A 26,671-nucleotide genomic window follows, 5' to 3' on the forward strand; every position below is an offset into this window, starting at 1 on the left:
TCCCGGTGCTGTTTTCTTTCAAAGTAAACTGTTCGCAGACTGTAAAAACTGCTGATGGTGTTTGCTGCATAAAAAATGGTTTAAAAAAAAAAACCTTTTCATTTCCTTTTTACCTCAGTGTGAACCTAGTCTCACTTCATTACTTGTATTTATGACTTGGTAGGTGTTGGGTGCAGCCATACATCTTCAAATGCACTCATTGTACAGGCTGGAGAGAAGAAGGGACAAATATAAACAAAACCATGCAGCACTGCTCAGGCTGTGTTAACAGATCGCAGCGGAAATGTCTGCTTTTATGTGTACATGTAGTTGTAGGCCATGTTTCAGCAACTGTTACACTGTGGCTAGAAGCAGCAGAGAATGATGCTCTAATGGGGGTGTGATGTCCAAAAATGTCACCGTCACAGTCGACTAAATGGCTTACACTCTAACACACCTTGTGCTGTCACTTCACTGGCAGCATTCATGTTGATAAAAACTATTTTCCATAAGGGGTCACCGAAGCTTACAGTTACCATTCATCCAGAGGAGGACATGAATGTGCATACCAACTTATGCTCAAAACAGCAAATGTCAATCTCCTGGTGGCACTGGAAGAAAAGTAGGTAGATCACAGCAACGTTGGCGGGATTCATCCTCTGGACACCATGATTACCTGTACAACATTTTATTGCACAGTACAGTGTAGCTAATCTGCTTTACGAAAGTGTTGTATGGTAGGTATGTGGGGGACTGATTGAAAAAACCACAGACATTTAAGGATTTAGAATCACTTTGCTGCTGTTGTTGCTCCAGCCAACAGTCTGGCTAAGTCTGGTAGCAGCTGCTGAGTTGAGTCATTTAAGAGACGACAGGAGACACGTGACTGGCTGAAAGGTGAGAGTCCACACACACACACAGGTAGAGTCGGCGCATTTGCAACACCTGTGAAAAAAGGCTTCTTTCACACAAGGACACATACAGAACAGAAAATGCTTGCAGAACATGTGGGAGAGGTTTCAAACGGAGTTGTCACTTGACAAAACATCTGACGACTCACACAGGTTAAAGGCAATATGCTATAACTGCAGCATTCTGGGGAAAGGTTTTATACAATCACATCCCTGAAACAAGAGCTGAAGTTGAGCTCAAATTCCTGCTGGGTTGCAGAGCCATGAAAGTTTGTACAGACATTCATGACCCCCAGAAGATGAATCCCACTGACTTTTCCTCTGGCGCAACCTTGAGTTTCGCATGTGTGGTTTTGAGTGAAATGTCTCGTCAACTATTGGATGGCTTGTCATGAAATCTGCAAAACACTTTCATGTCCTCGGCGGGATGAAGTGTGATCAGTTTGTGATCCCCTGACTTTTCCTGTCAAATCCTTTTATTAATAAATTGTTTTTACAAATCAGCTTCTCATGGCATGACTCTCATACAGAACAGACATCTGCGTAGCTTATGATACCCATTTTTTTTAATCCATCTAGCAAATACCAAATTATAAAAGTGGTTATCATATATTTCAAAATAATACTGAAAAAGTGCTGATTTGTCAGTGCACTACCTCCTCTTTTTTATTTTTAGAAATTGTTCCAGGCCAAAAGAAATCAAATTATCCCAGTATTTCAGAAAAATATGTTAAAAAAAGCAAAGATTAGAGAAAGGACCGTGGTATTTATACTTTTGAAACTTTATGCACATTTTGCTGTTGATACTTATGTACTTTTGCTTAAATAGAATTGTCAATGCAAGACTTTTACAGACTACATCCTTTAAATTCTGTATTTTTATCTTGTTCTACTGGTACTTAAGTAAAGGAAAAGTGCACTCAAGAGAATTAAAACATTCAAATTTGCATAGATCTTTATTTTAGTAGAATCTATAATTGACATCAATTAAATAAAAAGGAGAAAAACAAGAGCAAAAAAAAATCTTTAAATTACAAGAAAATTACACTGCACCATTCATATAGTACAAAAATAGGCCTTATTTTAGAGTTATGTCCCATGTAAGATAGTCATTCTTATACATTATTCATAGGTCACAAATCTGTAAGGTACTGTGTGCAGCCACAGGCCAGGAACCTCATGAAGAGGCGGGAGGAGGTCAACAGAGAGTCGTCTGAGGCTGCTCCACTAAGCCACCCCCCCCCCCCCCTCCCCTCCCCCATTACAAAGTGTTTTATTTATACTTAAAACAAGCATGTGCACACACGGATGCACGCAGATCTGATTCAGCCCTTAAGTTAATGGAGATGGGATACATTCTACCTCCTCCCTCCACAGCTGCTGAACATACATCTGTGTCGCCGCAGATCTTCAAAAGGGCAGAGATGACAGAATGATATCAACAAAACACTTTGAACACAAGCCAAGGGGGTCGATGGACTGTGACAACCTGAAAGCAACACGTCTACACATTAAACAGACAGCACTGAAATGATTGTCTTTGGTTATGCCAAAGATATTGCTCCTATTAACTCCATCCGACTTCATATCGATCACTTCAGACTACATCCTAAGGCAGGACTGAAGCAACATCGAGCTCCACATGACATAAATCAGTGGTATAAAGACAACGCCTTCATCGTGCCCACGAGTGAGTCTTTTTTTATAATCAGAGGAGACAATTTGCAATGAACAGATGTTTTGTAATATTCCTGTTACTTTCTACATGAAAAGGCTTCACACTTTGGTGCCAGTGAAGTGGTTGCCTTGTAATTAGGAGCTGCTTTCTGGCACAATTAGGGAAGCTCTTCTTTTTTAGTGTGTAGTTTCCATCACAGTCTTGCACTGAAAGGAGTAAGATGGCTGCTAATGGTTTTCTGCAGCTCCCTGTGCTTTGGAAGCACTAGCTACTTAATGCTGCCTGCATTCGTGATTTCCTTAAGAGTTGGACACTTGAATGCACAGAGCTCCGAGTTCATCAGTTAAAAGTTTTCTGAGTTTATCAAGCTGTAGTGAATATATCAAGCTAAGATGAATAAATAATTTTGTGTGTGCACTCGAGGGGGAACAGAAACTTGCCTGAACACCCACTAAATGTTGCACTTTAGAAAAAACTTTATTCTTTCTGGAAGCAATATAAATCTTTTGTAAGGGAAGATGCAGAATATACAATGTTGACTAGACGGAGCATCAGTTATCCATACTAACTGCAACAAATTGGTCAACGTCCAACAGTAAAAAAGCAAACTCTGAGCCTCCAGAGTTTAAGTAAATAGTTTATGGAAGCAATTTTGGTGCTGCATTAGCCCATTATCTGTTGTTTACACACTTCACAAGAAGCTGGGAAGTCAATAAGATTTTGTGGCCCAAGTCTGAGGCTGTAGTTATTACATTTTTAAATAAGCACCCTCCTTAAACTGGGGCTAATCAAAGTCTAAATGGCAGTAGGCACTAATGTACATCACACAAAGCCCTGCAGCACACACTTGTTGGACTGTAGCCACATTAACTTTCCTCTAAATCCGCATTTTCGGGTTGGTTTCCAATCCAGTTTAGTGCTTCCTGGCCGAGACTGCCGCGATAAGCCAAATGTGCTACACCTGCACCGGCCATCTGAGATGGATTAAACTTCTTGGCGCAGTGCTGTGTTTGAGAGGATGCATACCGGTCATTCTCCATCCTTTAACTGGATTTTTTGCCAGGTATTGGTTTGAAAATCTTTATTCTCTGCTGTTTTTATATCTTCTTTCTTTCTCTCTGAGCACACTTGCAATTTAAATCACACTCAGCTCTACATATTTATGAATAATACCTTCTGAGAAGGCTTCCCAACCCAAGTTGTTAAATTAAAATTGATTTGTTTTGTGCGTTTGTGGTCTTTCCCACCCACAAAACAAGGAAATTGTCTGATTGTCAGTGAAAGAAACAAAAAGGTCTTAACCCCTGGTGGAGCCATCTGGGTAGAAACTGTGTGTGAGAGGTGAGGAAAACAAAAGCCCCCAACTATTTTAGGTGGATTTAGCACTTTTAACGCTGGCCAACAAGCTCTATGGACAATCCCTCTATTTCCAAAAACAGGTTTTAAAGCCCAGGTGTGACTGCCCATGAATGCTGATCATAAAGGCAATACATTTTAGAAGAGATAGGAGTTTCAGGGGACTAGAATTTACACAGCAGCTTTACAGTTTCTGAAATGCAATTGCTTGTTTCTCTTCTAAAACATACATTTGACTTACATGCCTATACCCCTAAACCTTCTCCAGAGAAGCATTTTCATATCCGACCTACATATAACTTGACCTCTATAATCATTTAACAGCTCCACTAGGAAATGTATGAAACCTTGCTGAATGATATGAGAGGTAGATAAAAGGATGAGCAGCTGCAGTTTTGTATGCATGTCATCACCATGACAACCTCTCTCAGCAAGCTCCACGGTTGTTGTACTGGAAATGAAAAATATAACAATAATAATAATTTCAACATAGTAGAAAAAGAGATCAGTGGATTCAAAATGGCTACACTGGATTAAATCATGAGGTGCATATTTTAGATGATAACCGGCCTGGGAAAAAAATCACCTTAAAACAATCTTCCCTAAAGGTGTGACTAAAATCTCTCAGAATAAATAGTTTGCTGCAGTATCATTCAGAATATAATCAATTGGCAAGGACGCTGAAAAGAGATAATCTGAAATTCAGATTAGATGTAGACTGGAGGGTAAGTGCAGAGACGCTGATGAGATGTGGAGTCTCAACGCAGGATTTCTAAACAATATTCAAGATTTGAAAAAGAAAGCAGACTACGAGACGAGGGAAGAAAGGAAAGATTAACATTTCTCAACCACATACGCAATGAGCCAACACACGCGCATGCAGCCACTCACACACACATGAACAAACTGTCAGACATTATGATATGAGGCGTGTGTAAGGTGTGTTTGTAGTGCTAATGTGCTCTGACAAAAAGGAGAGCCTTGATGTATTGGTACTGTTTCTGCTCTGTCAAGAAATCAATCACAGGTAAACTCAACACCTGCCAGCTGCTTTGAGAAGCTTGTGTGCGCAACAGTCACATATTGTTCTGGGTCCCTTCAGCACCTCGGCTGCTTCTCTCTCAGCCCCGGGATGTGAGCACATCAGACACAGAAATTAAATATCCCCGGAAGGAATTGTGCCTCAGGGTTGATCGAGTAGCTTATCTGTGAATGTCTGTGTGGGGTTTTTTTTATCCTCAATTTATCTTGTTTTTTTTTTTTTTTGCTACCCTTCTATGTGATAGCTGGGACGTCATGAGGTTGGGAGAATTTATTAAAGTTTCCAAAGCGGAGTAAGTTCAGTCCATCGTGAATCCCAAAAGGCTGGAGGAAGCTCTGCTAGTTGTGTGACTCACAGTTTGTTCGGCCAGAGCTGAGAGAGATTTTTCCAGATTGTGTGTACGATCGGAGAACGTCACACCCAAAACAATAACCGTACAGATAAGAAGTGTCACTGTATCAAAGATGGATTCTGTGTAAAGTAAATACAATTACATTCTCATCATGAAAAGAAAGATGACAGAGATGATGTATCCAGAAAGCTCTCAGACAGTCTGTTTTCATAATTATAAACAATTAAAGTCTGCACGTTATAATGCTTTTGATCTTTAAAATGCACTTTAAAAATGTGACCCACTACAGACAAGTGGTGCTTTTTCTGAACAGATTTTGGACAGATTTTATGTCATTAACGACACTTTGGAGAGAATCAGTGTTTCCAAATCAGATTTCATGCCTAGTAATACAATTTTTTGTCATCACTTTTTTTTTTTGCAAAAGTACCAAATGTGACAGGACCAGCTTCAGCTTCTCTGTAAAGGGCACTACACTATTCATCAGAATTACACGCTCAGTTTCACACAGATTCATTCGTGTACGTACACACACACACACACACACACACACACACACACACACACACACACACACACACACACACACACACACACACACACACACACACACACACACACACACACACACACACCTCTACTCTTCACATTCAGCAATCTCGTCTGGCTACTGCACTGAGACTGATGAAAAGAGAGAAAAAATAGGAAGAAAGCAAATAATAATCATTTGTTTACTGTAACAAAAAGGAGTTGGAGCTAGAGGAGAAAACAGACTCTGCACAGACACACACTGTTAGTGATTGAGGGCAAGAGGAGGGAGAGAGCCGGTTTAATAGAAATGCGCCGAAGTGTGAATAAAGCAAAGCTTGGACCATCCCGAGCTCTGAGAGACAGCAGTTTCCCATCAGGTCTCCCACAGCAGAGGGGAAGACGAGATCTCGAAGAAGGACTCAGATGAAAACCCGGTAAGACAGAAAAAGAAAACAGGGATGAGCAGTAAAACCCGAAAAGACTGTGAAAGGACAGTTACCACAGCCCTGAATTATCAGACAAAAAGGGGTGCGAGGATTTTAAAAGCAGAAGAGAAGGAGGGATGTGGGGGAGGCATTAAAGAGCACTTTGTGTTTTGATAAAGGCAGTCCTCTCATTTTGGACGTCAAACTCTTCGTTTTCTGAGTCTGTATTTACCCCGTCATCCCCCCACACTGTTGGGATGCCGCGGTACGACAGAACCCTATTTCCCCCGAGGCTGAAGCTGCCCCCGAGACCACCGCCAGCTTCCAGAGAGGGCAGCTTGATAAGTGCCCCTGAGCGCAGCTGCAGCAGCAGGAAGATGCCAGCGAAGGTGGCGATGATGGCCATGCAGCTGAGCACGGCAATGGTGATGGGCAGCTGGGAGCTGAGCTGGAGCTGTGATCCTGGGTTCCCCTGGCCCACCATGAAGCTGCCAGGGGACTCACGCATGTACTGGTTGAGGTGCAGGCAGGTGCCAGAGATGGGGTCCAGGGAGCTGTGAGGTGGGCAGGACAGGCAGGCCTGAGGGCTGAGGCTGCTGCAGGTCAGGCAGGGCAGTGGGCAGGGCAGGCAGGCTGGGACGGAAGCTGGTGATATAAAGTTTCCCACTGTGTAGTTGAGGGGCTGGGAGCCCACTGAGAAGCCTGCTGGACATTCTTTCACACAGCCCTGCTGAAAGAGGTAGTAGCCAGCGTTGCACTCTGTAACGCAGAGAAAGAAACTGAAATAAACAGCCGCACTCACATTTTTCTTCTTCGTAGGAGTCGACCAACCCATAAACAGAGAACCAGGATTCCTGGTCAAACCTCAGAGAGCACAGTTAACATGGTAAAGAACAGTATGCCTGAAATTTCTGTATTTATTCATCCATGGGTTTTTGTTAAGACAAAGTTTTAAGGTAATTTTGCTTTCAAGTTGCCATTTCCACTTTTGTTAGTGCTACCTTTGCTTACTAAAAAAAAAGATGATGAAAAGCTTTGCAATTTATATGCTGAGAGCAGCATGTTTATGTGAAAAAACCCATTTCCATATGCAGCAGGTCCAGATGCAGACCATTGCCTATTATGGCAATTAACAGACTTTCGGTGCTGGGGGCAACAGAGCTGAAAACAGGAGTGTGAGCCAACAGGAGGAGGAAAATCTAATTTACTACAGAGTTTTGTCAACTAGTTCAAAAGCAGAGAAAACTATAGCTGTGAGTCCAAAGTCCAAAAACACTGGGTACTGTAGGACACATGATAATCAAATATATGATAATTACATTCAGTCCTCCCTCTAGTGTTTCTGTATATGATCTTTTCTCAGTATGTAAGTACCTCTGACAGCCTGTAGGGGTCAGACTGTCACTACTTCAGACAACATGTAGGTGGACTTCACACTGTTAGCCCTCAGTCAGTTGTATCTTTAGTCCTTGCCTATAGCAGTATTTGGATTAGGTAGGAGACAGCAGAATGGACATTATTAAATTTAAATGAGATTATTAAAAAGGGACCTGGGGTAAAATTTTATTTGATCTCATCAGCAGTTAGATCTTTATTTAAAATGGATTATATATTACTAAAGACACTTGTTATATGAGGCTTGCACAAAGAGTTTTAATAAGACAACAAGTGTGACTTTCAAATAGGTCTCCCTACAGCTGGTACGGAATGCATACAGATGAAGCTGAGCACATACAGAATAATACTTCATCCCGTTCACCCCTATGCTAACTTTGGTCCCTCCCAAATTGACCATCTTGTTGATAGTGCTGCAGGCTCAATGAGAATTACACTTGACTCTATTGCCCCTCTAAAAAAAAAAAAAAAAGATAATAAAACAAAGGAGCTTAGCTGCATGGTTTAACGCCCAAACCCACATATTAAAGCAACCTACGCAAAGACTTGAAAGGATATGGCGTTCTACCAATCTGGAAGAATCCCACTTAGCCTGGCATGATAGTCTTAAAACATATAGGAAGGCCGTCGGTAATGCCAGAGCAGCCTATTACTCATCTCTAACAGAGGAAAATAAAAACAACCCTTGGTTTCTTTTCAGCATTGTAGCCAGGCTGACAGACTCATAGCTCAATTGATCGCTGTATTCCCATAGCTGTCAGTAGTGATGATTTTAATGAGCTTCTTTAATGATAAAATTCTAAGTATTAGAGACAAACTTCACCACCTAATGCCCTCAACCGGCACCAACTTATCTTCAAACACAGGAACCTTAGCAACAGCTGTGCAACCTGATATATACTTAGACAGTTTTTCTCCCATCAACCTTTGCCGACTAACTTAAATAATGTCTTCATCTAAACCATCAACTTGCCTCTTAGACCCCATCCCAACTAGGCTGCTTAAAGAAGTTTTACCCTTAGTTAGCACTAGAAAAGAGAGGTAAGATATGGGTCTATTGTTGGCTAAGATACTAGATATAATCAATATGTCTTTATTAACAGGCTATGTACCGCAGTCCTTTAAAACAGCTGTAATTAAAACTCTCCTTAAAAAGCCTACTTTTGATCCATATGTCTTAGCCAACAATAGACCCATATCTTACCTTCCTTTTCTCTCTAAGATCCTCGAGAAAGCTGTCGCCAACCAGTTGTGTGACTTTTTACTTGATAATAGTTTATTTAAGGATTTTCAGTCAGAGCTCGGGATGGTCTCTGTGCATCATAGCACAGAGACAGCACTGGTGAAAGTTACAAATGACCTTCTTACTGCATCAGACAATGGACTTGTCTCTGTTCTTGTCTTGTTTGACCTTAGTGCTGCATTTGATACCGTTGACCATCACATCCTATTACAGAGGCTGGAACATTTAATAGGCATTAAAGGAACCACTCTAAGCTGGTTTAGGTCCTATTTATCAGATCGATTTCAGTTTGTGCATGTTATTGATAAATCCTCCATATACTCAAAAGTTAGTCATGGAGTTCCACAAGGTTCCGTGCTTGGACTAGTTCTATTCACCTTATATATGCTTCCTTTAGGCAATATTAGGAAACAGTCCATAAACTTCCACTGCTATGCTGATGATACCCAATTGTATTTGTCAATGAAGCCTGGTGAAACCAATCAGTTAGCTAAACTTCAAGCTTGCCTTAAGGACATAAAGACCTGGATGAACAGCAACTTTCTGCTGTTAAACTCAGACAAAACTGAAGTTATTCTGCTTGGCACCCAACGTCTCAGAAACACCTTATCTAATGATAAAGTTATTCTGGATGGCTTTGCCCTGGCCTCCAGCACCACTGTTAGGAATCTCAGAGTTTTCTTTGATCAGGATATGTCCTTTAAATCCCACATAAAACAAACTTCAAGGACTGCTTTTTTTTCATCTACTTAACATTGCAAAAACCAGGCACATCCTTTCTCAAAAAGATGCAGAAAAACTAGTCCATGCTTTTGTTAACTATAGGCTGGATTATTGTAATTCCTTATTATCAGGCTGTTCCAACAAATCTTTAAATACTCTCCATCTGATCCAGAATGCTGCAGCGCGAGTACTGACAGGAACTAGGAAAAGAGATCACATTTCTCCTGTGTTAGCTTCTCTGCATTGGCTCCCTGTAAAATTCAGAATAGAATTTAAAATCCTCCTCCTCACCTACAAAGCCCTTTATGGTCAGGCACCATCATATCTTAAAGAGTTCATAGTACCCTATTACCCCAGTAGGACACTGCTCTCCCAGAACGCAGGCTTACTTGTGGTTCCTAGAGTCAACAAAAGTACAATGGGAGGCGAGCCTTAAGTTATCAGGCTCCTCTACTGCGGAACCATCTTCCAGTTTTGGTCCGGGAGGCAGACACCTTCTCCACGTTTAAGAGTAGGCTTAAAACCGTCCTTTTTGATAAAGCTTACAGTTAGGGCTGGCTCAGGCTTGTCTTGAACTATCCCTTGGTTGTGCTGCTATAGCCCTAGACTGGCAGTTGACTTACCATTATGCACTGAGCTCCTCTCTCCTCCTCTTCCTCTCCATCTGTACGCATTCATAGGTCATCACTGCTCATTACTAACTTGACTTCTCTCTCCCGTAGTTTTGTTCTTTTTTCGTCTCTCCTCTCTCTTTCTGTCACTTTCTGCAGCTATTTCTGCCCCTGGTTCTAGAGAGTCTGGATCTGTGACTGCAAACTACCTACTGCCCCAACGATCCTGCTCGACACCCACTGCTCAAATATTGATTATCATCTATTATTATATTTAGTTTTATTAGTACTATTATTCACCCTATTATTATAATTGTTTTATTGTTAGTCTCATTTTTGTTACACATATTTATGTTATACGTCTACTGTGCTATGCCCCCCACTCCCTCTCTCTCTCTCTCTCTACCCAGCCAGTCGAGGCACATGGCTGCCCACCATGAGCTGGGTTCTGTTCAAGGTTTCTACCTGTTAAAAGGGAGTGTTTCCTTGCCGCTGTCGCCAAGTGCTTGTTCATGGGGGAATGTTGGGTCTCCGTAAATATAACTATAAAGAGTACGGTCCAGACCTGCTCTACATGAAAAGTGCCCTGACATAACCTCTGTTAGGATTTGGCGCTATATAAATAAAATTGAATTGAATTGAATTGAACTGAACCTCCACTATCCAGGGTACTTCACATATCACATCTCAAAATGAGTCAGTAATTACCACTACTCAGATGCTGACAGTAACTTCCTGTGAGGACCAAACTGGAGACAAGAGATACCAGTCTTACCAATGCATATCTGCCTTAGGTCCAACATCTTACAGCTGCCGTTTCCAGCCTGAGGCTTGTCTGAGGAGCTGGAAGATGTTGAGCTGGTGCCATATAGCACCAGGGTGAACTGGGTCAGAGTGCCTGAGTGGAGAGATGGAGATGGAGAGAAAGAACTGAAATTAACCGGGAGAAAAAAATAGGCCTGTCAAAAACAGTAATGCTCCGTCAGTCCCTAGGGTGAATTTGGTAAATGTATCCTCTACTCATTGTAGACTCTTAGATTTTCTGCATAGAGTGACAGAAAATGACTCTGAAATGAGCCACCAACTTCAAGACGGCATGATTTCATCCTGTGCTTAATATGAGTGTAAGTATAATAAAGTGCAAGTCTCTTAAGAATCAATCAAGAGTGGGGGCCTTGTAAGAGGTTCCACTTTAGTGAATCCCTTCTTACTGAGGAGGGAGGTGAGAAGCATTTATCTACTGGACGTCAATCTTCTGGGGTTTTCTCGGATTCTGAATATCATGTTGTGGGTGGACCTGCTATGTCCAGATGCAGGCAGTTGTTGGTGGATGATCCAAGGGCAGACATAAAAAGTGAAGCAGTTACTCCACTGCTTTATTATGCTCCCTGTTATAAGAAAACATGTTGCTGCAGAGCTATACAGAGTCAGCTTCACAGCTCCTATAAAGAGGCACAAAGGCACAGGCACTGTGCTGCAGGAGCCACTTATTCTCCAATCTCCTGGCCCTGAACTCTTCAGGTTGAGCTGAACTCTAGACTGAGCAGTTTAATACATGTGTTAAATAACACGTCAATCATCAATCAGTCATACAAGTAAGGTCATTTTATGCTGTCCTGGTGGCCAACTGGCTGAGAAGCATACAACATAACCATAACATCCCAGTTTAAATCCACCTTTAAATCCACTTTTGCTGTATACCATAGCCCTCTCTCTCCTACTGTGCCTTTTTGTCTGTATCTCTAGTGTCGTTATCAAATAAAGGCTGGGGAAAAATGGCAAAAAAAAAAAATCTACACACACACACACACACACACACACACACACACACACACACACACACACACACACACACACACACACACACACACACACAGACAAAAAATTTAATCAATTTATCAAAAAAAGTAAATCAACAGATTAATCAATAATGAAAATAATAATTAGTTGCAACACTATTTAAAATAGCAGCAAATTCTAGATGTGAACACAAACATGCAAGCAAATCCAGCAAAATGTTAATTTAAACATAGATGTGTCACCATAGTCACTGGCACCAGCCACATTCTCAATCTCCAGCGTCCACGCCCCTGTGGGGTTCTCATCCCAGGAGTGGGTGGTCATGAAAGCCCAGTCATTAAAACCCTCTGATGAGTAGTCATGAGGCCTGCAGGAAAACGACAAACAGGAATCTAAGCGGTTAGTGTTTACCAACAGTTACTGTATGTTTGTGTGTTTTATGTAGTTGTGTGATTGTACCTGGGGTGGAGCAGCGTGGAGCGTGTGCCGGCAGGACTAATGAGGTGGATAGCCAGGTTTCCCCTCCGGTTGTAGGACAGGGTCAGCCGGGCCTGAACGTGCTCTAATGAGGTCACATGACTGTCTGTTCCGATGCAGGCATCCACGCTCATGTTAATCGACAAATGGCTGCCAATATTCCTGTCAAACGTGAGAAACAACATATAACGAACACTCATTAAGACAGTGGTGTATATTAGTTGTAGGTTATGTGCTGCTGAAATCATTACTGGCTTGTTCTGAGCTCTGGATAAGCTTCCTCTCAGATATCTGCGTGAGTGACATTTCGGTCCAGAGCAGTGTCAAGCCTGCGAAGGGTTAGGGGTTTGGCCTTGAACAAGATTAGTGTCTCACAACCTGTAGCACCAGTGTCCTCTGTGGAAGTAACCCCCCCCCCAAAAAAAAATCCTTTTAAGAGATTACACGCATCCTCGACAATTCTGAGGAGGAGGAGGAAAAGTGCGAGGTTTTAGTGATGCGGCATGATTACTAAACTGTCACGCTCTTTTAAGAGTCTCTCCAGGACTACCTCTAATATTTCATGTGGCATTAAAACACTACGTAAATGCCTCTGACCTTTGAAGTAGCCTCACATGGGAACAATATTAAATGTTAATTGGCAGCACTACAGCAATGAATCCCACAGTGACTGTTTTTATGATGCAAATCGATAACAATGCAGCACTTCAGTATTTGCATGGTCGGGCTACTGCGATATGTATTTTCTGGTGTTTCTGGGTAGAGTCAGAACACATAGGGGGAGGAAATGGTAATTTATACAAATGGCTGCTGAAGTTGATTTATTATTGCCAGCTGACCACTGCGGCACAGGCGTCTGTGATTTAAGGCCTGGGAGAAGCAAAATTTGTGGCTCTGTTGCAGGCATGGCCCCTGTTTTTACAGACACGCACAAAGAAAGACAGAAGAAGGGATATGCTACGAACCTATAACCAGCACTTCAGTCACTGGAAAATGAACAAGCACGAGGGCAACTGATCTAAAAAGAAAGATAACAACTTTGACCCTTTTTATCATCAACATTTTAGGATCAGATACAGCTGAAGGTCACCTAACTGACGATGGTAAACACTAAATCTGAAAACATAAGATGCCTGTAAAGTAACACAAGATTTCTCTGCTCAGCGTCATCAAAACACAACACAAGCCAAAAGACCAACTCAGCACAATACTAACAGTATTATTGTATTTTTTAGTTGCTTTCTGCTTGAATTTGTCTTTTACTTGACATTTAGCAGCTCAAAGCAGACCTGCTGCAATGTGTGATGAAAAATCTGCCAATCACACTTTTATTACGTATTTGAATCTAACATTTGTGAAATAGTTTTTAAATTAAATCTGTTTACAGCAATAATCCTTGGGAGACACGACTGTGCATTTTAATCTAGTGCGTATAAAGCTTTTCAGCACGACCAAAAATATTCTGGGAACCAGCCAAACCTTAAGAACTGCCATCCATTTGGTAGAGTACGATACAGAGAAATGAGAGAGAGAGTTTCTGAATCACAAATCACTTTCTGAAAAGCTATGTCAGGGCTTCGAGCTCATTCCATACTCCAGTTAGTTGAATTTTCAATGAAACAAAATTTTGCAGCCCCAGTGATAATATACATTAAGTCTGGTAAATCCTCTAAGAACTATCCCATTCAAAAACTCTGACATCTATTTTAACAAAGCCTCTATGCTCATTTATTCAGTTAGACACATGCTTACAGGAACTTTTCTGCTAAGACGTCGTGCTTTGAGGCACAGTCCATTTTCCAAAAAAGGTTGTCTCTGATAAAATTCAAATCACAGAACTGCAAACTCCTGTTACTCTGAAATTCACAAACAAATCTTCTGATACACAGAATATCAACCAAAACCCCATCCATCATCTCAATGCTACACACACCAAAGTAAATAGCCAATCACTGTAATTGTGATCATAAGTTTGATTTTTGAGAATGCTGTCATGATTCTGTTAGAGGTAATGACCAAATGTAACTGACAGTGAAAGAAACTGAACCCCTACCTGCTCACTTATTTCAAGTCACTCCAGATAAGTGACTCAGCTAAACACCTAAAATGTAAATTGAATAACCTGCCTTGACTGCTGCTCCCAGATGCTCGAACCATCTGCTCTGAGCATCTCATAGCAGCAATAAAAGAGACAGAAACCTCAAACCCAGCGAGAGAAGTGACAAGGATCGCCAAATGAAGAGAAACTTCCGACAGTGTTAAGACTGCGACGCCAGGAGAAGAAAGAATAAAATGGCTGGGGAGAAATATTGAGTCTTAAAAATAAAAGGACACATAAATTGACAAATTATTACTTCTCTTTTAAATGCTCCCTCTTGAGCTAAGCTGAGTTGCTGCACCAATGCACACACACTCACACATACACAGAATGACATGGAGCATTTCAACAGGCACCCAGAGCCAAGATGAAGATGAAGACATAAGTCACTGCAGCAAAGAATGACACCTCAGTCATACATGAGCATCTCCTACACCTACGTTCTGTTATGGTTATGTTGATTTAATGTCAATTTCTGTATCACACACTGCATCTAATACATTCAGGCTTATCTCATCATGCTGCTTAATCACAGGCTGAGATTATATCAAACAACAATGCAACAATAAAAAAAAAAAAAAAAAAAAACACATTTACTGCATACTTATTGTGCTATATCTTGTAACAGTACATTGACTGCTCTTATTTTATCATTTTCAATTCTTTCTGATCACGTTGGCTTTGTTAATCCTGAAATACACGGTCCATCTTAAAGAAATCAAGGATATTGTTGTTCTCTTTGCTAAAGAAAAATGGAGAAACTTAGCTAGCTGTGTTGATCATGACATCAAACTATCTGAGAGGTACATTGAGGAAATAGTTTGGATTTGCCACATAGATGGAAAAAAAACTGTGGGTAAAGGAAGGCTGCTTGCAGAGTAACTCTAGACTGCAATATGTAACTGTCTTTTAGAAACGTTAGCTTGTCACTCAAGTGAGGTAGCAGAGGCACCTTCGGATGAACAGACGGACATTAATTTTACAGTGTAGTTTAGGATTAGGCTATCTGGTTAGCTGTAATTAGTTTGATCCAGATTTTTTTTTTGTAAGTGACAGCTTTAATATGTATTGACATTTGTAAGGAGATGAATTCAGTGTGCTCTGTGTGTGTGTGTGTGTGTGTGTGTGTGTGTGTGTGTGTGTGTGTGTGTGTGTGTGTGTGTGTGTGTGTGTGTGTTGTACTAACCTTGGCTCACAGACCATGGTGATCACACATTTCCTCTGTGGCCCCATGCTGGTCCACGTCTTTGCGAGTGCTACAATTGCACTGGCATCAAGTAGACCATATCCATATGAATGGCTAACTGCAGACACCCAGAGAGAAAAGAGGAATCAGACACATGAATGGTGGCCTTCTGTCAGCAGCATCCTCACTCTGCTAGCTCAAGCTTTATAGATGAACAACACAGTGTGGATGCCATTTGAAGCTCTCACACAACCGCTCTGTCCAATTCCAGTGCCTTGTATCTATTATGACAATTTGGTTTTATATACATTTTTTTTTTACATATTAATGAGCCTCTGCAACTACAGAGGGCAGAAGAGTTCTTGGAAGGAGGTGCTGTACCTTTGCGTCCAACCCCATTGGTTCTCCAGTCGTTGGTGAGCAGGTGGGCAGGATGAGAAGTTCGTACAACCAGATGCTGCATATCCCTCCAGGTCAGGTTTTTACTGGAAAATGTGTATATGCAAGCGCACACACAAACACACAAACAGAAAACACAAAACACAAAACAGACTCTGGCTTAAAAATCAAGTTGAGGCACTCAAACAGATCAAACACAGGCCTCTGACAATACATCCTATAGTCTTAACCTGCAGGGGATAGCTGATTAAATACAGAATACAATGAAGTACCAGGCACATTCTTTCCTGAATTACACTAAATCTTTAGTCAACATGTGTTTGCAATCAGTTTCCCTTTTGGCAAAATGGCCTGTGAAGAGAAAACCTGAAAAAGTGTTAAGTTACTACTCTGCCTGCAGCCGTGGTGCTTTGAATGGAACAGGCACAGAGAAAGGGTTACAGGAGGTCACGGTTGGGTTTGCTTCTCTGCTGTGATTAACTACATAACTAAATCCATTGATCTTATTGTGGATTTAGTAAAATAATTGCAAATCTTTTTCTTACACTGTTCAGTCACAAGACTAATTACTCATTTTCGAGACTGTTCTGATGTTCATGTGTGTCCCTCCATTAGTGCTGTGTGACTGCATATGAATGATTAGTGCTTGCATCAAATTGTGCCGTTTGTAAAGGCAGTTCAAAGCTGAAATCTGTCAGATAGAGGGGTCAAAAAGTAATTTATAAAATGGGGATACTCAAGCACAACTAATGCATAAACAACAACAGCAGTTAAGGCCTGATTTAGTACAAGAATTTTAAATTTATAACTGAGCCTCTTAAAGTCCATGCAAAAAATAAATAAATAAAATTTATCTGTTACCACTTAAAGACCAGTCTGCAGTTAGGAAACTTCTAACCAAATGCTAGAAACTGATAACAGCGGGGCATTAATTCAAACTACTTAAGCTTTCTGAATAAATCAGTGTATATGCAGGTTCTCAAAATGACCAATGATTTTCTAGAATAATTACTCCAGAATCTAATCATGAGTTTGTTCTGTGCAGATTATATTTTAATACTTTTCTTTTGCATAGGATTAACTGATTTTAATCAACAAAAGTCAGGGAAATATGCAGACTGGGAAGGTTCAAATGAGGCTGCACTGCTGAAGAGAACTGCAAGGCTTGGTAAGACTCACAGAAAAATGGTGATGAGCACTTACTTGGCCTCAAGGGCAAGAGCGATGATCCCAGCAGCCAGCGGGGCAGAGGCAGAGGTGCCTGTGTGGGAGTCTGTGCATTTTGATTTGAGGTCCGTAGTCACCTAAGGAGGATGAACATGGTGGGCTTAAATACACAACTCTGACAAAAACTGATTTTTCTTTAAGGTAAAAATACATTGTCTTGGGGCATTATTTCGCTTGTTGTTGTTAGAAAACAAATATAAATGCACCTAATCCTCCACTAATTAAGTTTTATAAGTTTGGTCCATCCTCACCTGTGCTTTCACATTAAAAAATAAAGATATTTAACCTCTTGAGCAAAAAATCTTTTTTTTTCCCATCACTCCTTCTTTTATTATCTCATATTTATTGCTGGAAGCAGAAATCGCCTAATGTTTAAAGAAATGGGAATTTAAGAGCAGAAAGTCCACTGCATGACTCCATGGGCCAGCTGGAAAATCAAAGCCGGGAAATTGTATAACTTATGCTCTCCCTCTCTCAACAACCAACAGTGAGGTGTCTTTGAACAACACTCTTTTTAGATTGAACTGCTCCAGCAGATATCTCCTCAGTGACCCACAGCAGCTGTGGTTGTACTGGGCAAATCCTAGGTGTGAATTTCTGAAGCTGCCTGAATATAAAGCAAGGCGGAGAAGAACCAGAGTGTTTGTATTTGTAAACCCATCTCAGGAAGGATAAAGGTTACAAAACACTGGATCGCAAAAAGTCCCCAGTCCCCCGCTATATAGTCCTAAAAGGGAGGTCAATTTATGCAGCTGAATATGACTGATAAGAAAGCAGTTGGAATCAAAAATCTGCTCAATGTGCTGACCACCGCATAGCCTCCAGAAAATTATATCTTAACAGACTAAACAGAATAATACATGCACAGGCAGAACTGACTTTAGTGGTCCAATTATGCATTCAGGAGCTTCCTATATCCCCCTTACTTTAAACTTAAAGAGAAGAATAATATAAGTGTAATTAAAAAATTAAAATTAAAAGAAAAAAAAAAAGAAAAACATTAAAAGAAAAAAAAAAAAGACATTAAGATATTCACTCCTGTATACCCCAGAGATCCCACCCTCTCTCTGCTACTCCATCTCTTCTTTCCTGGATTCATGAGTGACAGCACAATTAAATGAGTACAGCACTGACGCATTAAGGGACCAGCCACATGTCACAGAGATGTCATAAGCTGTCTGTCCAGTTGGTCTGGCTGCTTAACTGTGTGCTGGAAAAAGAAAGAGTGTGTGTCTGTGTGTGCGTGCGTGTGTGCGCGCGCCTATGTGTGTGTTTGATTCTGCGTTTGTGACAAGAATGTTAAACAGCAACAGATCGCCAGATGGACTTTCAGCCGTTCACTATTCATAATAATTTTAATGGTCCAAGAGGTAATGAATGGAGCAGAGGACCAGTGAAGAAAAGGAGGAGAGTATGAAGAAATAATGCAAACATAGAACAAGGCTGCAGATCCAAGTACTTAGCTTCACATACAGGAGCTCTATACTGTATACTGTATGTAGACAGCTAAACAATTCCTCAGTTAATTGGTTAGTAACTCAACACAAAACTGATATATTTTGATAACAACTAAATCATTCAAGTAATTTTTTAAGGCAAAAATTCACTCCTTACAGGTTTTCACATGCAAATATTTTCCGTTTTTCTTAGTCTATTGTTATAGTAAACCGAATATCCTTGCGTTTTGGACTGTCCTTACTTTCTGACTATTTACAGACCAAAACAATCAATTTATCTAGAAATTAATCAATAGTGAAGATAATCATTACTTGCAGCTATATGTATGCACAAAACATAGATGCATTTAATATACATCATGATCAAGTGGCTTTCCTAAAGGTTTAGAAACAGTGAAAAGAGTAGATAAAATGTTCTTCTCATATTTTCCTTATCTGTGCCAACCAGTTTGATATGTTACATAAACACTGCTAATTAGTTACTCAGTATTGCAATGACCAATTATTTTTATAATCAAATAAGCTATCAATTAGTCTAATAATTAATTGAGTAATTGTTTAGTCAATAAAATGTCAGAAAGTGCTGAAAAAGGCCTATGACGTATTCCATTGTGAACTGTTCAAATTGCTTGTGTTGCCTGGCAATCATTTCGAAACCCAAAAATGTTCAATTAACAATGAAATAAAGCAGAGAAAAGCGGAAAATCATATTTTTTTAAGAAGCTGAAACCAGCAAATATTTGCCATTTTTGTATGATAAAAGACTCAAAAGATTAATCAAGCATCCTAAAGTTTATCTATTCATTTTCTCTTGGTAGATCATTTTATTGATGGTTTGACAGTTTCATTTCTGATTATAACATCATATTGTTCTAAATCCATTTTGTTGCTATAGGTTGCTAAAAGATTCAATTTGCAGACTGGATCAGTACCAGTTGGTCCAACATTTCAGCAGCTACAGTTAAACAGACACTGTGGGTCAACTAAACTTTACCTGGGAAAGAGGTAGTCTAGCAATTTTACCATCAACATTAAAGAAGAAACTCAGTGTGATAGCCAATAGTTAGTGTGATGGAAACAAGGATGGGCAGAGAAAGGCCCTGGATACGACCACAACTCACTATCTGTTTCTCGTTGAGGTTCCCCGAACTGTAAGTGGTGGCAAGGGTGGAGGAGCACGCCTCGCTGTACCAGGGGACGTTCCCGTTCTGGGTGGAGCTGCTGATGGAGAGGGTGTAGATGCTGTTGGTGTAGCCATCGCAGTTACAGCTGTCCTTCTCCCTCCCTCCATTCCCAGAAGCCCACACAAAGATTGAGCCCAAACCACCACGACCCTAGAGAACACACAGTACATTCAGACAAACAGAAAGAAAGACAACTACGGACCTTTTCATTCATTCATGTCTCAGACCACCACTATCAAGGAAAGAACAAAATCTCATTCAATCTTAATGGGAATTCCAATTATAGGACATAATCATTTCAGGGCTCATTTCAAAAGGGGCCAATTAAAACCCAGCATACATCACAGGGGCCAGGGTGGTCACTCAGTAAATTAAAAAGAGCTAAATATCGCAAAACAGCAATACAATACAAAAGGCACTATATGACTACAGCTTGATGTAATGAATCATCCAACCTCTCAGGCTTTGAAGTGCAATCATTTTCATCTAAGAGCCACTTTATTGTAGTGAGTGGCACCATCTCTCCCTGCACTGATCAAACCCAGCTATGCACCACCCACACCACCATCTGACAGCACTGTCACTGTGGCAATTATCTTAGTAGTCAGTGTCAGCTTTTCCAATCAACTTTATAATACATGCCTTAAATCTATTAGTCTATAACAAGAGTTAGCTTGATGGATATGTTGATTCATGGAGTGCAGATGGGAGTGCCTGGGGTGTGATCTGTATGCTTATTAATCTGTTGACTGGTTCATTTTACACATCTGAAACAGTCCCAATGTGCCACATGCCTTAAAACAAGTGCTGCTACCAACAACACGACAGTTTGGTTCCTTTTTGGTCAATAATTCAGATTGCCATCAGTCTGTCAGGATTAGATGCTGACAGACTATTTTGTCAAAATCACCCCCCTAAAATTTCTATACTTGTGTATGCATATAGTTAGGCATGTGTCTGGAAGCCTTTGATTAGAAATGCTTGTCAAGTAATTTAAAGCTCCAGTAAACGTTTGATTGGAATTTTTAAAACAACCTTGATTTTTTTTTTTTTTTTTTAAATGAAGCACTTACGCACACTTAAAGCGACCACATGCCAACTAACTGAAAGAGCTGAGAATTAAAAGACGATCTGGCAGTTTAAGAAGCACCCCTGAACAAACAACAATTTTTTTTTTTTTTTTTTTTTAAAAAGAACTTTTTATGTTTATTTTTTGTCGGTGCTGTTTCTGTTCATTTTCCAAGATTTTCCTCCCTGGTGGCTTTCAGAGGACATTCCTTTCGATTCATAATTGTAAGGGTCAAAAACTGTTTTGATCCTCCCGCTTGTGTCCTCTCATGCTTGAACAGCTCAATTACTGACTGCTGAAAAGAAGCCACACACAAGCAGTAAATAATTTCTGTCTCACACAAACACTCACATACACACACCTCTGTAACTCCACGCAGAAAAGCTTCTTTGGCAAGTTTGGCAGGCCCATCAACAGTTTTGCCATCATCCTCTGGGCCCCAGCTGGCGCTGTAGATGTCGATGTGTTGGGGATTCAGACTGAGAGACTGGGCCTCCACCATGTCAGTCACCTCACCGTCCAGCATACGCACACCTGCAGCCATGTTCCCAAATTCAAGTGTATACATACAGACACACACAGACCAGATGACAAAAAAAGAAAGGTTTTCTTAGTACTTGAATTGAATTTTTTAAAAAGTTAATATGAAATTGAATACCTAATGAACATAGAACCAAAGTAAAACTCTTAGTTGAGAATCAGTGCGGAGGAAGACTGGGAACACGGTAGGCTTTGCAGGTGGCACAAAAAGGATATATTTTAATTAAATATTTTTAGTGAAATGCCACGATGCTGAGAGGAGTAATTTTCTATGCAAAACTAAATCTGGTGTTAGTTGTTTTTGTAAGTTGACACTTAATATTAATCTACTACAATTTACTTTAGATATATAGTATATAACTCCGTACATATTGACCTTTCAGTAATCAGTACCCCATCTCTTTTGACTTTTCGATTACGTTGTTGGGCATCTACATGAACAGTGTTGTGTCATAAATCACTACTAGCATAACACCACCGAATCCCCGACCGAACTGTCTATAGTTCTCACTGTGGGTAATGGATGTAACATTTTTTGACAAGACAGAAGAATATGTGAAATAAAAAAAACATGATATTGCATACTGGAACATCTAGTGGTGATGGCGATCTTGCAGGATCCTGCTCCTCTAATCTGCAGCTCAGTGCATAGATCATAGTGTTACAACTCTGTAGATTCACCTGACTGTGTGCTCATGTTCAGCTAGGTTTGACATGTGTAGGGACACAGCACCGCTGCTATGGTGCTGTTTGATGTGCATATTTACACGCTTGTTTGCAGTGCTGTGTATTTGCACAGGTAATGCAGTGGTGCAGCACATGCTGCTGGCGTTCGTTATTTGTGCTTCCTCTGTGATGTTAATATGGACCCCACCATGTAAATCAAACGTCATCTCTTATGATTTGTTTTACAGCGTGAACTGTTTTTTTTTTTTTTTTTTTTTTTTGGGGGGGGCAGGAATGGAACGAGATCAATTGCATTCTGGGTGAACTGCCTCCTCAAGTGTAAAGCAGATTTCTGAGACCGAAAATGTAGATAAAAAGACGAAAGAAAGTATTAGTTGTCTGCCTCTACATGTCTGGGTGAAATTGATGCATCTGGATCAGTGTAAATTTAATCAGACTTGCTCTTATTTTAAGAGAAGTGAACAACTCAGCCGATGTTTAATGGCACGCTTGAACTAAGGCTCATTTATAAGGTGAATTCTAAGTGATTTGCAAGTACACTGCTGTACCAGAGATAAAACACACACACACACACACACACACACACACACACACACACACACACACACACACACACACAAACACAAACACACACAACAATGCAGGGTAAGTATACAGGGAGTGAGGTGCTTGTCCTAACCAATTATTTCAATTTCAGAGGGTTTTCTTGTAACAGAACTCTTTCTCTCTCAACAATGTTCTCCAGAAGAAAGAGAGGTGAGAAATCAAAGGCACCTTAAAAACAACTAATTTCCCCCTTTGAAGCATTGCAGGTCAGGTTACTCCATTCCGAAATATATGGGTTAAAGTAACCAAGCACTGGGTCTATGAAGTTCTCCAAAAGCATCAAACCCAGGTACTGAGCTGCTAGTGTTTCCATGACAGCCTGCACTTCTGTGAGAGGGCTGTGTGAATCGCTGAGGACACTCAGGTATCTCAAGCCCCTGTCCAAAATATCCATCTATCCCAAAAACCAGAGACTAAGGCAGGTAGTAAATCACAGTTCACTGCAATTTTATGTATATGCATAGTATAGTATTAAAAATATTAATGTTAGGAGGGTGAGTTATGAGTTGGCCGTGAACTTTCCGATCGCGCTGCTAATTAAGACAAGTAATTAAAGCCATTTTTAACAAATGAGACAAATGTGAACAACTGCTGGTTGGAGATACATTATACTTGGTAGTGTTATGTCTGGCAAATTCTGAAAGAACAACGTTTCTTTGTGCCCTTTGCTGCATCCTTCAGTCAAGAAAGTCAAGAAATCAGAACCGATTTTAGAGGAATAGTTTGACTTTTGGGGAAATTCGCTTAAATAGGAGATGGTTAGCTTAGCACAAAGACTACAAGTAGAGGGAAACAGCTAGCTTGGCTCTGTCCAAAGGTAGCAAAATCCAAATATCCGCAAACAGCATGAAAAGTGTAAATGATCTTCTCATACAACTCTTGGCAAGAAAGTCAATGCATGTGTTTCCCAAAATGTTGAACTATTCCTTTCAATATCAGCAGTGAGTTAGCCGGCACAAACTGCAACAGCAACAGGTAGTAAGTAAAATAAAGGAAAATGAATGAAAATGAAAATTTCGGACAAGACTCAGAGAGTTTGGGTTGGTGACCCTCAGAGTTAGCAGCTCTGACCAAACTGCTGTAAGCTCATGTTTAATTTACTTAAATGTACTTTTTTTTGGAACTGAAATTTTTTTTCGATTCAACAGGAGGATTACTTTTACCCAACAAATTTATGAATACTCCTACTAGTCTCCTAGCTGAATAATGAGCTGTAGTTCTACAGGTGGTATACAGGCAGGTGATCTTGTACAGTGGCGTCGAAGATACATGTGCACCGCTCCCTCTGCACTCTGCCTTTCCAATATACACTCCCGGGCCATCACAATGAATAAAATTGTCTGGCTGCTTTGGATTTAAAATGACTATTTTGGTATCTACCTGCCAGGCTTCCGGCTATTGTGGGACTTGCACTATCTGGACTCTCTTGTGCTTCTGTGCTCTACATGCGTCAGTTGAATGTTCAGTGAATGTTTGGTAAATCACTGCACCTGTGCCAGGGAAAATTTCATACTTGAACCTTACAACTGTCAAATTGTTGCTGCTTCACAGTTCTCGAAGTGTAGTGGAAGAGCAAACGCAAACATGAAGAAATAAAGACACATTTGTAGTTTTTGAACTTGGTTTTAGTTGTAGTTTCTGATTCTACTGATGGGAAAGAGCCTTAAGTGTGTATAAAAGCACACGTGAAGGTTTTTCACAACACCGGTCGCCTGCTGCTCCTGCTACTGCCCACTTGTCATGTTAGAAAATGCCATATGGTATATTCCCACTTGCCATCTGTAATGATAATAAATACTAGACTAAGCTGGATACTACTGAGATAAGTGGATGGGTAATGAGATAGAGCATGCACCATCAGACTCAAAGTACAACACATCCTCAGCACAGGAACAAGAAATAAGCAATCAATCAACTTTGTTTTTTTTAATATCAGAAAGCCACTGAAGCTTCTTTGAAGACTGGAGACACAAACTACAAAAATTTTTTTTCCCTGTGGGCAGAAGCAAAACGACTCATCAGGGTGGTGACTTTTCAGAACAAACAAATTAATATGAGAAATTAAAATTCACTCATTTTGTATTTACACCTTGATACAAGAACTTTACGCTCACTGAAAAAGTGGTCAGGTATCAAGATAGCACATTAGAAGTATATAGTAAGAGAGTAAGAAAGTACATAGGCTTGTTAAACAAAAATAAATAAATAAATCACGTTTTAGTTTAGGCATGATCTCTCTCTCTCTCTCTCTAGCCCCTTTTACAAAAAACTATGACTGCAACTATTACTTTTGTTATCTATTAATAGGCCATTTATTTTCTCAATTAATTATTTTATCATTTATCTAGAAAATGTAGCCCAGAAAATAGCAAAAAATGCAATTACATTACAATTTCCCAGAGCCCTAGGTGATGTCTTTAAAGTGTGTATTTTGTCATACCAAGAGTCTAAAACCCAAACTTTTTCAATTACCAAAAATTTATTCAGTCTTTATTTTATTGGAGCTACTTTCTTAAATCGAAAGAGACGAAGATAAAAGTCAGCAAAACTCTGCATGCGCATAATGGTGGTGACAGACAAACGGTGATGAAATTTCACTGACCAGAGTGACACAATCAAGCATCAAGCATGCATCATTCAAAACAGCGGGGGGGATCGACATCAAAGCAGGGTGGCAACAAGACCTGCCAAATGTGTATTCTGATGATCTGACATCAGCCTGTCTGTGACATGGCTTCAAAAAAATCTCGTAGCGGGCATTTTGCTTTCAACTATAAAGACAGCTTTTTATAGTGTGTAGTACTACAGTAAAACTCTGAGCACTCCCACTGTCTCTTTTTCTCTCAATTCTTTAGAGGCACGACCAACACAACGAGATGTCTCTAAACAAAATGAGTTAGCAGTTTATTAGGTACATCTGTAAAATCTTATACAACCCAGCACAACATCTCTATAATAAATAAAGCCTGTAATATTGATTTTTTGTTGACACAATGTCAGAGGTGTCAATTCAAATCTGTTGCTTTTTGTGGCTGTTGCTAGTGGTAGTTTTGTGCTGAATTTAATTATATTGAAATGTTTTGTTTGCACAAAATTGCAGTAGCTACACAAAGGGGCCAAACATTAAAAGTGAGTTATATCAGCCATTTTTGTTTAACTTGTGTACAAGCTGAGAACAGTAAGTCTGACATTAAGTCCACACAAATTCCCTAAAAGCTAAAGCATTGTATCATTTCAGAAACTGGATATTACTGTGCTTTTTCAATACTGTTACTCCATGCAAAACAAATACACTTACAGCGCAATGGCAATCCACGTCACAACTGTGGTGATGCTCAATGAGATTCAGGTGGCATGCTGTGGCTGAGAAATGGACTGAAAATAACACTGGCTCTGCAGAACTAGTATTTCAGCTATTCTGGCAGTCAAAAAAGAAATTCAGGATAACTCTAAGGTGTGCCCCTGTGAGATTAAATCAATAATTCACTTATTTTTATTGGACTGTACCTCCAATCTTGGCATTGTAGGCCACACCAACTCCGCATATCCCATTGTTGGCTACTGCTGCCACTTCTCCCGCACATCTTGTTCCATGCCTGTAGTAGAGAAAGAATGAGGAAGTGAGAGGCATGTTTGAGAAAACAACTCATCCTTCCTTGTCATTCAACTAATGACACAGTATTTTACTGTATACT

The 26,671-nt window shown here is 40.2% G+C and overlaps 1 protein-coding gene across 3 annotated transcripts in view; it reads right to left on the reverse strand.

Moving 5' to 3' along the window:
• Positions 1-1,827: 1,827 nt before the first annotated feature.
• furina (furin (paired basic amino acid cleaving enzyme) a) overlaps positions 1,828-26,671 on the reverse strand; it is an 83,132-nt gene continuing 58,288 nt past the window's right edge. For all 3 annotated transcript variants that reach the window (XM_040135970.1, XM_040135964.1, XM_040135978.1), the window contains exons 7-16: positions 26,484-26,572; positions 21,505-21,677; positions 20,012-20,224; positions 17,410-17,510; positions 16,189-16,292; positions 15,808-15,925; positions 12,506-12,685; positions 12,289-12,413; positions 11,022-11,144; positions 1,828-7,033 (exon numbers count right to left, since the gene is read on the reverse strand). In XM_040135970.1, the coding sequence (XP_039991904.1) occupies positions 6,426-7,033; positions 11,022-11,144; positions 12,289-12,413; positions 12,506-12,685; positions 15,808-15,925; positions 16,189-16,292; positions 17,410-17,510; positions 20,012-20,224; positions 21,505-21,677; positions 26,484-26,572 (1,834 nt within the window). In that variant the 3' untranslated portion in view covers positions 1,828-6,425. The remainder of the gene's footprint in view (positions 7,034-11,021; positions 11,145-12,288; positions 12,414-12,505; positions 12,686-15,807; positions 15,926-16,188; positions 16,293-17,409; positions 17,511-20,011; positions 20,225-21,504; positions 21,678-26,483; positions 26,573-26,671) is intronic.

Source organism: Xiphias gladius, chromosome 1 (assembly GCF_016859285.1).
Source record: "Xiphias gladius isolate SHS-SW01 ecotype Sanya breed wild chromosome 1, ASM1685928v1, whole genome shotgun sequence".
Taxonomy (NCBI): Eukaryota; Metazoa; Chordata; class Actinopteri; order Istiophoriformes; family Xiphiidae; genus Xiphias; species Xiphias gladius.